Raw genomic sequence first — 13,188 nt, forward strand, 5'->3', positions numbered from 1 at the left:
ATAAAACTAATCTAAATTTAGGTTCATTTTTATAGGAATTTACACCCAGAATATCTTAAACTCTTAACTCTGATTTTAGAATCCGACACTCTCCTTGGCAGGGAACCTGGAAACCAGGCCATTGACTGCACAGCCATGGAAGAATTTAACACCTTATAAGACGCACAAACCCCATACCAAAGGGATGGCTACAGCTCTTTAAAAAGTGAAATAAAGCCAAAAGCCCAAAATAGGACTTGGTGCAGCGCCTGCCAAGATGAGAGGTTTCAGAGAGTCCATGACACTGGGGATGACGGATTGCCTGGGCGCCTGGCGCTCCCTGGCCGAGCATGCTGGGGCTCACCGACGATTCCTGGGCTTCGCACAGCTCCTCTGGGGTTCGGGGGTCCGAGTGGATGATGAGCTGCTGGATGGAACCCTGGGGATAAGCAAAAGGAAGCGGAAACCATGGGTCAATTACACATCCACAGCAACTCTGGTGGAAACGGGATTGTTTGTGTCGTGGGGAATAAGAAGCACTGCTTACCTCTTGGACAAAATAATGTGAACCTCCCTTAGCTAGAAAGGCCCTTGGAGAGCTTTGTGCTCAAGCAGGGCCTACCACAGCAGCCTTCTAGCTGTCCCCAGGGCTCAGCTTGTCAGCAGCAGGCCCTGAAGAGCCCATCTCCTTTTCCCAGAAAGCCTTTCCTCCAGGTGGGTGGCCTCAATCCAGAAGAGCCTCTGCAGCCTCTGGGCCTCTATGCTCACCGGCTCCCCCACCTGGCAGCTCATTCTCCACCAGACACTCAAAGTGGGCATGTGAAAACTGCCCTTACCCTTCTCCAACGCCTCCCACTGTGTACAAATAAACAGAAACGCCACTCCATGCCTTTGCTGGCTCAGTAACCAGGTGTCAGTAAATACCTGTGGGAGTCAATAAATCCTCACAAAAACTCAGGGATTTTTTTTTAGAATGGCTTATTCCTAAAAGCTCATTCTAATAATAGTAAAGTCCGTTTGTTGATGTTTTGTATCAGGGCACACGATCCAAAAGGAGAGACAGTTACTTCTCACTTTGGTATTCTAGATTAGGCCTCCTCTGAAGAAATTACTTAATTTCAAAGATGTTCAAAGATAAAATCCTTAAAGGATATAACCTTACTCTTGATCATGGCTTAAAATGTACAGAGTGCTTCCACATATCTCACTTGATTCTACAAGCCTGTGAAACAGGTTTTCTTATCTCCATGTTCAGATAAGAAAACAGAGAGACTTGGAGAATCTGATAGTATCTGGAATCAGCAGGCAGAGTTTAAAAGGGAGCCCTGGAGCCCAGGGATTTGGGTTCCAAGCCTAGGTTCCCCCCACCCTAACAGGCATGCCTTTTCAAGAGCAGAAGGGTACAACAAGAATAGCACCTAGAATCCAGTGCATGGGGCATGGATGTCCCCGGGCCTCCCTGACCTGCAGGAATGGACTTGAGCTCACCGTGAATCTTTCCAGTCCAGTGGCGCCTGCGTTGCCCACGAAGATCCCAGCGCTGGGCTCGAAGGCCAAAGGCCGGGAGGACCGCTGGAAAAGGACGTGGCTGTGCTCCTCGCAGTCCACCAGGAGGGTCACTTCCTCGCCCTGGACGATCACAGCAAAGCGGCTCCACCTGTTGGTCATCACAGGCACGGAGAAGGCGGCAGCCTCCTGGGACACGTGGGAGCCTGGCTCCGTGTAGTAGAGGATGACCCTCTGGCGTCCGTCCTCCACGCCGGAGAGCCGCAGGCCCAGGTAGATGACCTTCTGGAAGGCATCGGTAATGGCAAAGAGCACTCCGCCGCTGGGGCTGCTGGGCTTCACTGTGACACTGACCGCGAAGTCCCTGAAGAAGGTGGGCGGGATGAGGGTCCTGGCCGGGCGGCCCACGTTGGCGCCAGGCCCGAAGCTGTAGGCGGGAAAGCCACTGTAGCCCGTGACAAAGGACACAGATGAGGGCAGCGGGACACCAATGAGCTCCGTGAGGTCCAGATGTCTCTGGGAGGCCAACTCTACAGGGAGAGAGAGGCCATAGTTTGACCTGCACACTCTGTCATGCTGGAAACCAGGAAACTGCCCAAGCTACCTGGGATTCCCCCAGGAACCACTGAAACTTCACTGAGGAAATTGTTTCCAAAATATTTTTATAAGGCCCAGCCCGATGGCTCATGCCTGTAATCCCAGACACTTAGAAGGTGGAGGCAGGAGGATCGCAAGTTCAAAGCCAGCCTCAGCAAAAGTGAAGTGCTAAGCAACTCAGTGAGACCCTGTCTCTAAATAAAATACAAAATAGGGCTGGGGATGTGGCTCAGTGTTCCAGTGCTCCTGAGTTCAATCTCTAGTACCCCACCCTGTCCCTGCCACAAAAAAAAAAATAAAATAAAATAAAAAAATAAATTTTTTTTTTTTACAAAAATCCACGGAATGGAATGCATATACATTGCAACCTAAAATCGACCAATATAGGTAAATAAATATCTGTAACATATATTCTTCATAAAACATTATACTGGCTTCTAATACTTGCCAGGTCCTTGAATATTTTCCCTTCTGTTTAATTATTATTTTTTCTTTTATTAAAAACATGTTGACAATAACCTACTAAATTGACTTCGACATCCACTAAGAGGTCAGGATTTGCAGCTTGGAAAACATTATAAGTAATTCCTTGAATATTGCCAGAATACATGATGTTCCTCTGCTAATGTGGGGATTTCTTTTCCCACTGTAAAACTAGATAGAGTTGTTTTGTTTTGAATGAGGCTTAAGTGCCTCAGGATGTAGAGGGGAAAGCAAGGACACAGTAAAGTGTTCCCAGATCTCAGAACAACTGAAATTCACATCATTGTCTCACCACCCTTCATCATCACCATCATCATCACCACCACCACCATCTCGTCTACACGCCCTGAACTACCTCTTCATTCTGGACCAGATGCTGCCCTAAGCGCTTCACATACTTTATTTAGATCATTTCATCCTCATGGTAATCCTATGGGGTTAGGTACCCTTATGCCTACTTTACTTCCAAGAAAATTGAGGCTTATAGTAGTTAAACACCTTTGCTCAAGGTAAGTTCCATGCAGGATTCAAACCCAGAGCATCTGATCCCAGAGTGTGTGCTCTTAACTACCACACCTTTTGGGGAGAATTGATAAAACACTCTTATAGTGAAAAGGACCTCAAGGCTTCGGGCGAGTCCTCGTCCATACAACCATGGTGCTGGGAGAAGGCTGCAGGCTGGCCCACATACTCCTGAACTTCTCTCCGAGGAGCCCCAGTGAGATGGGAAGGCAGGTCCTAGGGAGAGGTACACAAGTCCGCTGCAGCCACAAAGAAGGGCAAGCGACACGCTTGACCTTGGAAGCAAAGTCAGATCCGAGGATTCGACCTGGGGAGGAGGCCTCGGGAGTGCAAGGATCGGAGTCCAGCTGTGTCCTGCCCTGGAAGCCAGAGGGCAGGGCAGAATTACCTGCTGGCTACCTGGGCTACAGCCAGAGGCCAGAGTGTCCCCTGAGTGTCCTCTGGGGACTGGATAGGTTGACATTCAGAAAAGACCAAACCCACTTCAGGACACCGCCAAGTCAGGCACTACCTGTGCAATCAAACTTGTTTCTAGTTTGCCACCTTGTCATGATCTTATTGGACACAGCTAACTAGCTGTGTGACCTGGGTATGGTCTCCAAAGATACAGGCCATCCACGCAACTCCCGTCAAAACCAGTAGGGACACAATAAACATTCACTACGCTTTCTTTTTTATTACATCTTCTCAGTGACTCCAGGAGGTGGGTGGGCAGGGATTGTCACCTACTCTGTGCTGAGATGGAGCCTGCCTCTGCCCTTGAGCTCCCCATAAAGAGTAATAACTACTGTGTCTTTACTTTTACTTTCCACAGCAGCCTGGGAGCTAACTGCCATTGTCCCATTTTACAGATGAGGAACTGAGGCGTAGGAAGAGGAAATGACCAGGCTGCACAGCTGAGCAGCAAGAGGTCTTGCAGCAGTGGCTGCAGAGTTTCTCTTGGTTTACTGCTACAGCCTCACTGAGAGGAGGGGTCTCTGCAGGGTTCTGCGTGGGGCTCCAGCTTGTCTGCCTGCTAAGCTGAGGACCTGAAGCAGCAAAGAGGAGGGAACGGCATCCCCAAGGGGTCCAAGAACTCTAATTCCCCATGGAGGTCACACATGTTCCCACAGGAGGGGAGAGAGACACCCTACTACTGTGTCCCACCCCCACCCCATAACACCCACAGAAAAGGTGTGACATACAGATACAATTATCATGAAGCGTTTTTGTCAATACAAATAACAAAGAATAATCAGAGGCACTTAAAAACGGTTAAAATGGCAAAAGCTTATGCGTATTTTATCATAAAAAACATAATTAGCTTACAGAGTTGTGAGGGTTAAATGAGATAATACAAAGCGCTTATGCATGGCACATGCTCAGAAAATAGTGGATATAGGTAAAATCATGGTTGTCCTCCTCTTCCAACTTTCAGATTCATTAAGGAATCTCAGAGGTCCCTGATACAACCTCTCCCTAACGTGTGTTGGTCCTGCCCTGTCCAGCATGGTAGCCACTAGCCACATGTGGCTACTGAGTGCTTGAAATGAGGTACTCTTTACCGTGAGATGCCGTAAGTATAAAAAGCAAATTGGATTTCAAAGAGTTCATTCAGAAAAAGGAATGTAAAACACCCCATTAGTAATTTTTATACTGATTACGTGTTGAGATGACAACTTGGGAAAATACTGAGCTAAATGTAGAAAATTTTTTTTAAATGTTATGAAGTTATATGTTGTGTATTGTGTGCATTATGAGTATGTAACAACAAATCCCATCAGTATGTACAACTATAATACACCAATAAAAAAAAACTACGATGAGGAACAAGCATGGCCACTAGTCCTCTTAAGGAAGAAAACACTCAGTGGATCCTCTGGTGTGTTACCTCCTGTCCCACCCCTCTGCTGAGGTCCCAGTGTAGCCATACTCTCGGGGATTTGGCGTTTATCCTTTGCTTGGGTGTTTACTACATGAGGATGTGTCTCTAACAGAATGTGAACCGCTTTGCATATTTCTAAACTTCACAAAAGTGTTGGCGTGCTGTGTGTATCCTTCTGGATCTTGCTTTTTTTTTTTTTTTCACTCAACATTGCATTTCCTTGTTGACACACGTGGCTCTGGTCTTCTAGTTTCACAACAGAATTCTATGGAATAAATAAGCTACAAAGGATTGCATGACTTTCCACCACTATTACAAACAATATTGCTACAGACTTCTTCATGCTCATCTCCTTCTGCTTACCTGTGCAGGTAATTCCCCACCTGGAGGTGGATTACTGGATGACGTGGGCATGTGCACCTGCCACCCCACAGAATGCCACTGGGCTGTTCTCTGGAGCAACTGCACCATTTTATGTACCCACTAGCAACACGTTCTCACCAACATTTAGGGAGGCAGAAAGATGCCACTTAGGAGAGGTCCTTGGGGCTTTTCAACTGCAATGATGACACTTACTTTTTGAATGAGGTGATGTTCCGAAGAAATATTCATGATATATCTTTTTTTTTTTTTTTTTTTGGTACAGGGATTGAACTCAGGGGCACTCAACTACTGAGCCACATCCCTAGCCCTATTTTATATTTTATTTAGAGACAGAGTCTCACTGAATTGCTTAGTGCCTCACTTTTGCTGAGGCTGGCTTTGAACTTGCGGTCCTCTTGTGTCAGCCTCCTGAGCTGCTGGGATTACAGGCATGCACCACTGTGCCCAGTTTCATAGTACTATACATTTAATGGAAAAGATTTCATAATAGAGGAAAATGATTACTCCCTCCTCAGCAAAAGAGGACACATCAGTGCCCTTCTTAGAAGCCTTCTGTGGCTACCCAAGGCCCTCCGGGTCAGGGCTCACAGGGCTGCCACATGGCTTGAGACCCTTTGTGGTCTGGACCCAGCATTCTCCCTGCCCTCCAAGGTGCCTCCACTTGGTCTCTGGAGCACCCCGTGCTGTCACAGGTCCTCCACTTCTACCACAAACGCCTTCCCCTCTGCTGCCCACACCACCGACCCAGTTATGTTGCCAGAAAAACTCCATTCATCATTCAAGACTCAACCCAGGCCTCCCCCGCTCCCCCCGTAATCCTCATCTCACCTCCCACACCCACGCCCTCTCCTGGAACTGCACTAGGGGCTCCCTGGGTGCACTTCGGGTCCTCTGTCACAGCTCTCAGCACACTGCATGGCCCTGCTGGGTCACTTGTTCCTCTGTTCCTTAAACCATGAGGACAAGGACCGCAGTATTCATCCTGTGCTCCTAGTACCCAGTCCAGTGCAGACGAATGGATGAACAAGTGGATGGAATGATGGATGGACGAATGGACAGACAGATGGATGAAAAAATTCAGTCCCCTCATTTTTTAAAAAACATTTTATTCAATTGTAGATGGACACGATACCTTTATACCTTTATTTTGTTTTATTTTTATGTGGTGCCGGGATCAAACCCAGTGCCTCACGCATGCTAGGCAAGCGCTCTACCACTGAGCCACAATCCCACCCCAGTCCCCTCATTTTATAAAACACTAACACCAAAGATTAATAGAAAGGAAAGGTCTATTGGCCATCAAATGTGATTCTCACTGAAAGCTTGTCCTTTCCAGCTCACGACTTGCTTTAAAACAGAAATTAATTTTAAGTAATTTGGTTTTAAGAACCAAACTCCAAAAGGCATAAGTTAAAGCACTGATAAATTTGGTTAAGTTTGACCATATAGAAATAAATTTATGCATAGCAAATAATAATACTAATGATAATTTCCACAATGTCAAATAAAATCCAAAACTTGGGAAAAGCATTTGCCACATATATCAGACAAAACAAACAAACAACAACAACAACAAACTGTCATTTCCCTACATATACAAAGCAAATGAATGAGCAAGAGAGCAGCAATCCAACAGAAAAATAGGCAAAGAATAGGTGATTGATCCTCTCCACAGAAAAAGAAATAAACAGGGCTTTTAAATATATGGAAATATTTGACCTCATATATTGAGAAGAAATAATGAGAACAACACACATTAAGATTACAAAAGAGACCATTTTGCCTATCAGATTGGCACAAATCATAACGTTGGATAACATCCTAGGTTGCTAAGGACAGGCAATAGGAGGCTGTCTCATTCACTGCTATTGATTGCTATCAGGAGCATAAAAATCAATGTGGAGGAGACAATGAGACAACACTTATCAAAATTACAAATGTACACGTATTCTTTGGCCAACAAGTTAATACTTCTGTGAATTTTTAAACAAAGTTCCATTAAGGAAATAAAATGCATCACATAAGAATATTCATTGAAGCATTATTATTATTGTTGTTTTGTTTATTTATTTGCTGGGGATTGAACCCATGCTCATCAAGAGCTCTGCCAATGAGCTCCATCCCCAGTATGGTTTAAAATTCACCTAAAATGCCCATTTCATGGAATGGTTAAGTAAATAATAAATTATAATATAGTCATGCAATGAAATATAATGCTGCCTTTCAAATGATGCGATTCCTTGTGTATTAATATGAAGCAATCAACAAGAATTAAGTAAACACAGACAAAAATAACAAGGTACAGAAGAGAATTGCTACCAGTTACCTAGATATATAAAGTATATATTAAATATGTAAGTGTGTAAAATAGATGTAAATACAGTCACACAGTGTGTAACAACATTCTGGGTAACTACCAGCTGCACATAGGCGGGTGGTCCCCTGAGATGGTGTTGCCTGGTGATCATGGCCATCTTAATTTAAGCTCACACTTTGCCGTTCCCACAAGGACAACACTGACTAAGGACGAGTTTCTCAGAATGCACCCTGTCGTTCAGCGATGCGTGACTGTGCATGTATTAGAATATCTCAAGAAGGATGCTCATGAAACGGGCTAGAGATGGTCTCCAAGGAGGGGGCTGGTGGCCGTGGGATAGGCGACTTTCTTCTAACGATGCCCTTTCATGCTTTTTCAATATTACACCCTCTATGTGGCATGAGAAATAAAGACAACAGGTTATTTTAAGACATAAACTCCTTGTGTCTGCTTTTAAAAATTTAAAAAGCTATTCTTTTTGTTTTGCTCACTTGGATATAGCACATCTTTGTATAGAAAGAAAGAAAAAAAATGGAAGTGGGGGGGGCAAATATCCTACTGAGATTTATTATTTTTCTCCTCCATAGTTTACAGATAAAAACAAAAGCCATGAGCACCTTACCAACTGCTCTGCTTTCTTTTTCCTTATCTGATCCAGTAAACAGTGTTTCCTCCTGTTCCTGCGTCTTCTATGGAGAATAGGAGGGAAACCCCTATCCCTTTCTGGTGGGATGCTCCGGGTCTGGAACATTCCTAGATCACTTGGGGCAAAAGAGTCTGAGGTTCACATCCCGTGGCTTGTTTCCAAGAGGTGTCCCTAGGGATTCTAGGGCCAGGTGATGATTCTGGAGACACAGTGGAGAAAGAGCTGATGGGGTCCCACTCAGAAGGCTGCCCAGGGCTGCCCAGGACACATACAGGTGGCAACTCTGGGAATTCCTATTCCCAGGAGTTGGTGTTAAAAAAAAAAAAAAAGTTTATCCAACATCCTTGTTTTGTAGACAAGGAAGCTGATGATCAGGGAGAGAAATGCCTGACCAGGAGACCCAGCCAGGTCTAGAACAGAAGAGCCAGGGTAGACAGGGACTAGGAATCACAAATCCCCAGAGCTGCTACTCTCCCACCAAACCTGGCCACTCTGGCCCTTCCAGGTACCAGCCCTGGGCCAGCTGGAGAGTGAGCAATGGAGTCAGGATGCAGAGGAGAATGCTCTTAGGGTTAAGGCCCAGCCTCTGCCCTTCGCCAAATATACAGCCCTGGGGTGGAGGCTTCCTGGCCACCGGGGATCTGAAAAGAAGACGGGTGGGAAGTGCAAGTGTTCCACAAATTTTACTGATTGGTTTGTGATTCGATATAAAGATATAAACTTTACAAACTAAAGTCTGCAAAGCCTTCCTGACCCTTCTGTCCCTGCGCCCAGGCCCCAGACATTCCAGGAGGACAAGCGGGCAGGCACTGGGCCGCAGGCCTTGTTTCCTCTGGCTCCAACGAGGGAGCTGAGCCTCGGATCTAGAGGAAGCCCACGCCAGCTCCAGACCCTGGCTCCATCCACAGGCACAGTCCCATGGTGTGGTATGCAAGGAGCAGGAGCGACCCCTGGCCTGGAGTGACCCCTGCTCAGGCTGGCCTGGGCCTGCTGGCTCATTTCCCCTTGGCCTCCAGCAGAAGGGCCACCTGCTCAGGCGGCCACCAGAGAGGCAAGGAGAAGCCAGGGAGCCAAGAGAAACAAGCCCAGCAACTAGGGCCATGAGCTTGTCCTGGGATGGCTCTGTGCTGGGGAGGATGGGGAGGGTGGAGAGCACAGCTGGTGGGAAGACAGCCTGCCATCTTGGCGGGGGGCAAGACCTGAAGGCCAGAGGACACTGCTGGTGGAGACTGTCGTGGAGAGGGCCTACCTCATAGGACAGCTGTGTGCCTTGAATACAATAGGATACCTAAAATGTTCAGCACACTGCTTAGCACACACAGTGCCCAACAAATGGTAGCTACCATCTCTCTCACTACTATCATCCTTCTATTTCTCCATACAATTGTCATACCAGAAAACTGAAAGGATGCTGAGTGAATCTTAGCCTTTCCTACCTCCAACCTTTTGTGTGTGCTGTTCCTTCCTCCTGGGGAACTGCTCCATAGACCTAGCTTCACTGTCATCACCTCCTCCATGAAGCCTTCCAGGATTCCCTCTCCTGTTAGCTGGACATCCTCCTTCCAGCACACTGCCCTGATTCTATGTAGCATGCATCACATCACATCATAGGGGGTCAGACCCCCAACATCCTTGGAGCTCCTTGAGTATTGGAGTTGGGAGCCACCCCTGCCTGTCTCCCCAGCACCGGGGCTCTGATCCTGAGTGTTGAGTGGCTGAACTGAATTAACTTCAGGTTCAGAGTCTGAGGCCCTGGTAAAGGTCAGTGAGGTCAGGCTCCAACCCTGCCCCCAACAACGACATTACTGCATGCTCATTCATCACCTGGGGATCCAGGCTGCCTCCCATCTCCCAGGAGGCACACAGCCATGGGCCGTGAAAGAGTCTCAAGCAAGAGAGACAGGACTCAAGTTCAAGTCCCAGTTCTGCCATTGACTCTATCTGTGCTCTTGGGCAAACTGCTTCTTTCTCTGATCTCAGTTTCTCCATCTGCTCAGGATTAAACAAGAAGGACCCTCAGAGTTGAGTCCTCTGTGACATTCTGTGTATCTTCATGGCCTTCAGATACTTCCTGGGGCTAAAGATGATCCCAGTCTTATTCTTTCACTTCATTAATATATAACATAATTCAAGTCAGGAATGTTCAACTCCTTCAAGTCAGGAATTTGACGACACTAATAAAGCCCCAACAACACGTGCCTCTGGTAGTGCTGGAGTTATGGAGCTGAACCTGGCGTGTGCTACCAGGCTCACTTCTAGGTGACAGCAGTCGAAGCCTTCAAAGGCCCCCCAGCACCTTCAGCATCAGGTAAAAATCCTATGAAGCCTCTGCTCCATCTCCTCGTCTCCACTCCATCCCTGTTTGTTTTCACTCACACTATTCCTCCTATTGATACCACACTCCCCCATCTTCTCATTGATGAGTTCCGCCCCCCCTGCCCCCCTGCCCTGCTTCTCAGGGCACCACAATGCATGGGAGCCCCACAACCACAGGCACAGCCCCTCCTCTAAAGACCCGAATAAAAGCCTGGCAGGGGCAGGCACCCAGCAATGTGGCCTCAAAGAAAGGAGACAGATGCACTCAACCTGGACCTCACCAGCTCCCTCCCGCCAACCCCTGGAATCTTTAGTACAGACAATTTCAGGGTGGCCCCTCCCCAGGCACAGGGAGGAGACATCAGACAGCTTTAGAGGTGGACCAGGCAGAGGAAAATCTGAGCAGTCCCTGCAGGGTGCGACTTTCCTCCCAAGGGTCCAAAGTCAGTTTCCATGGAAACCAGAACAGACTCCTAGCAAATGAAGAAACAAACAGGGCTGGGTTCAGGTTCTCCTCCCACAGGGAAAACAGCGACCTGGCCAGAGGAGGAGGTGGAGAACGGGATCCCCGCCTCTCCGCCTCTCTGCCACAGGCTCCGGACACCTGGTGCCCCCCCTTCCCCATCCGGCCTCGGTTTCCCCTTCCAGGCAATGAATGGGCTGGGTCAGCTTTTCCATCTGTGGGGTCCTGAAGCAGGGCCCAGGGCTGGCCTGGGCTTTGGAGCCTTGTCTCCGCAGGGAATTCTGAAAAGCTGCATCCCACAGATGATCGTCTGGGACCCAAGCCCAGAGCTCGCGCTTGTTAACATTTAAGGACCCAAGAGGCTAGGGAGCGTCCCCCTGACTCCGGGCCAAGGAGGGCGTGGAGAGCCCGGAGGACCCAGCACTAGGGAGGGGGACGACCGCCACCGCGCGACAGCGGCCCCCAGCGGTCTCTCTGGGAACTGCGCCTCCGCCCCCCACGGGAAGGCTTCTGCTGGGCTGAGGGGCACTGCCACTTGCCAGGGCAAACTGGGGAACCGAGATTCCAGCAACAGATGGTCAGAGGTCTGGAAGGGACCCAAGGGAGCAGGTCTGAGGTCATGCGGTGGGCTGTGGCTAAGTCAGGCCTTGAACCCAAATGCCTGCCGGGCCCTTTTTTCCCTAGGTGGGATGCCTGGGTAGGCCAAAGGCGCTCCTCCCCACACCACTCCCCTGGCACCCCTACCCAGGAAAACCCACAGGACCCTCAGTCGGCCTCACGATGTTTCTCTCCGGGGGCCACATCTCCAGGTCCTGAAAAACCCATGTTGTCTGTGGCCTGGGGCTGGAGCCAGAGGCTAAGTATATAGGGTGACTGTCCTGGGAACCTCAGCAGGGCCTCTCTGAAATTCCCTGCACTCAGCCCCCAGGGAAGAAAGGCAGTCTTCAATAACCCTCCCCAGCGAGAGCCAGGAGCCTCAGAGAAGCCCAGAGCCCCGCCCTTTGCCCCTCCTCAGCTGTCCTGCCTGGGAGCAGGAAATTCTTCTTTCCTTTCCCTTTGGACACTTCTCCAGAAAGGTGGCCCCTGAGGACTCTGAGTGTGCCTACATCAGACTCTTGGCATGTGGCTTCCCTTCCTCTCACCTATCTAGAGAGACAGGAAGCTGGGAATTCAGCAAGCCACAGATGGTGACACAAAGGGAAGTCTCCTCCGGTGCACACTCATCAAAGGTCAGCTGGTCTGCTTGTCCATCCCATGTTGAAGACCCCACCAACCTGAAGCTGGAGGAGCTCCTTCTCCTGATTAACTAAGGCAGTTTCCCCGTGTCTCCCACTCACCCAGCTGGGCCTAGCTCTGCCCTCTGGAACCATACACAGTCAGCCTCAGCATGGCTTCTCACATGAGGCACAGGGCACACTCTGCCACCAGTTTGCCATGTGCTCTTCTCTGGAAGCCTCGGGTTCAGTATCTATAAAGCCAGAACCTGGAACTGAATGTTTTTCCAAGGCCCTTGCCAGTCTGAGAGCCTCCAGTTCTCCATCCTCCTCAACTCCCATCTGCGTCCCAGTTTTTCTAGCCACTCAGGATGGCCTGTTCCTTCGGCCCACAGCCTTCAGGCCTGGAAGGAATGACTCCAACGAGGACCAGGCCAAACCCAACCCTCCCCACAGACTTCCTCATCTCAGGACAACGTGGCCTGGCCAGGGACAGGGAATGCCATGCCCAGGAAAATGTCATCACGTTCTGCCTGTGAGCAACCTCAGTGCCACCAGGGCTGGAGTCTCCAGGGGCTCGTGGTGCTACCTGACCCCCCTTCCGGAGGGGAATGAACACAGCACATTTCACACTACACGGCATCAGTCTGACCCAGCACAGAGCAGGAGGTTCTTAGAAAAACCTACCACCCAAAGCATTTCTTAGAAAAAGAACTATTTCCTTGCCAGGGAAAAATCCTGGACCAACTTAGAAAGGAGACCTGGCCGGGCAACAATCAAAGACCCCATTTTTCTGAATTACAGAAGAGCATTTTTCTACATGTAAACTTAGAACGCCTCCTTCCCTTTTCCGGTTTTCATATATAGCATAGGAATTTTCATGTTCAATGAAGTTAC

The 13,188-nt window shown here is 48.7% G+C and overlaps 1 protein-coding gene across 1 annotated transcript in view; it reads right to left on the bottom strand.

Annotated features, from left to right (window-relative positions):
- Window positions 1–13,188, bottom strand: part of Col15a1 (collagen type XV alpha 1 chain) — a gene marked incomplete at its 5' end in the record, with an annotated part of 107,997 nt that overhangs the window by 66,204 nt on the left and 28,605 nt on the right. The window contains 2 exons of the mRNA XM_015492118.1: window positions 344–418; window positions 1,468–2,015. Of these exons, the coding sequence (XP_015347604.1) occupies window positions 344–418; window positions 1,468–2,015 (623 nt within the window). The remainder of the gene's footprint in view (window positions 1–343; window positions 419–1,467; window positions 2,016–13,188) is intronic.

This window comes from Marmota marmota, unplaced genomic scaffold (assembly GCF_001458135.2).
Source record: "Marmota marmota marmota unplaced genomic scaffold, marMar, whole genome shotgun sequence".
NCBI lineage: Eukaryota > Metazoa > Chordata > Mammalia > Rodentia > Sciuridae > Marmota > Marmota marmota.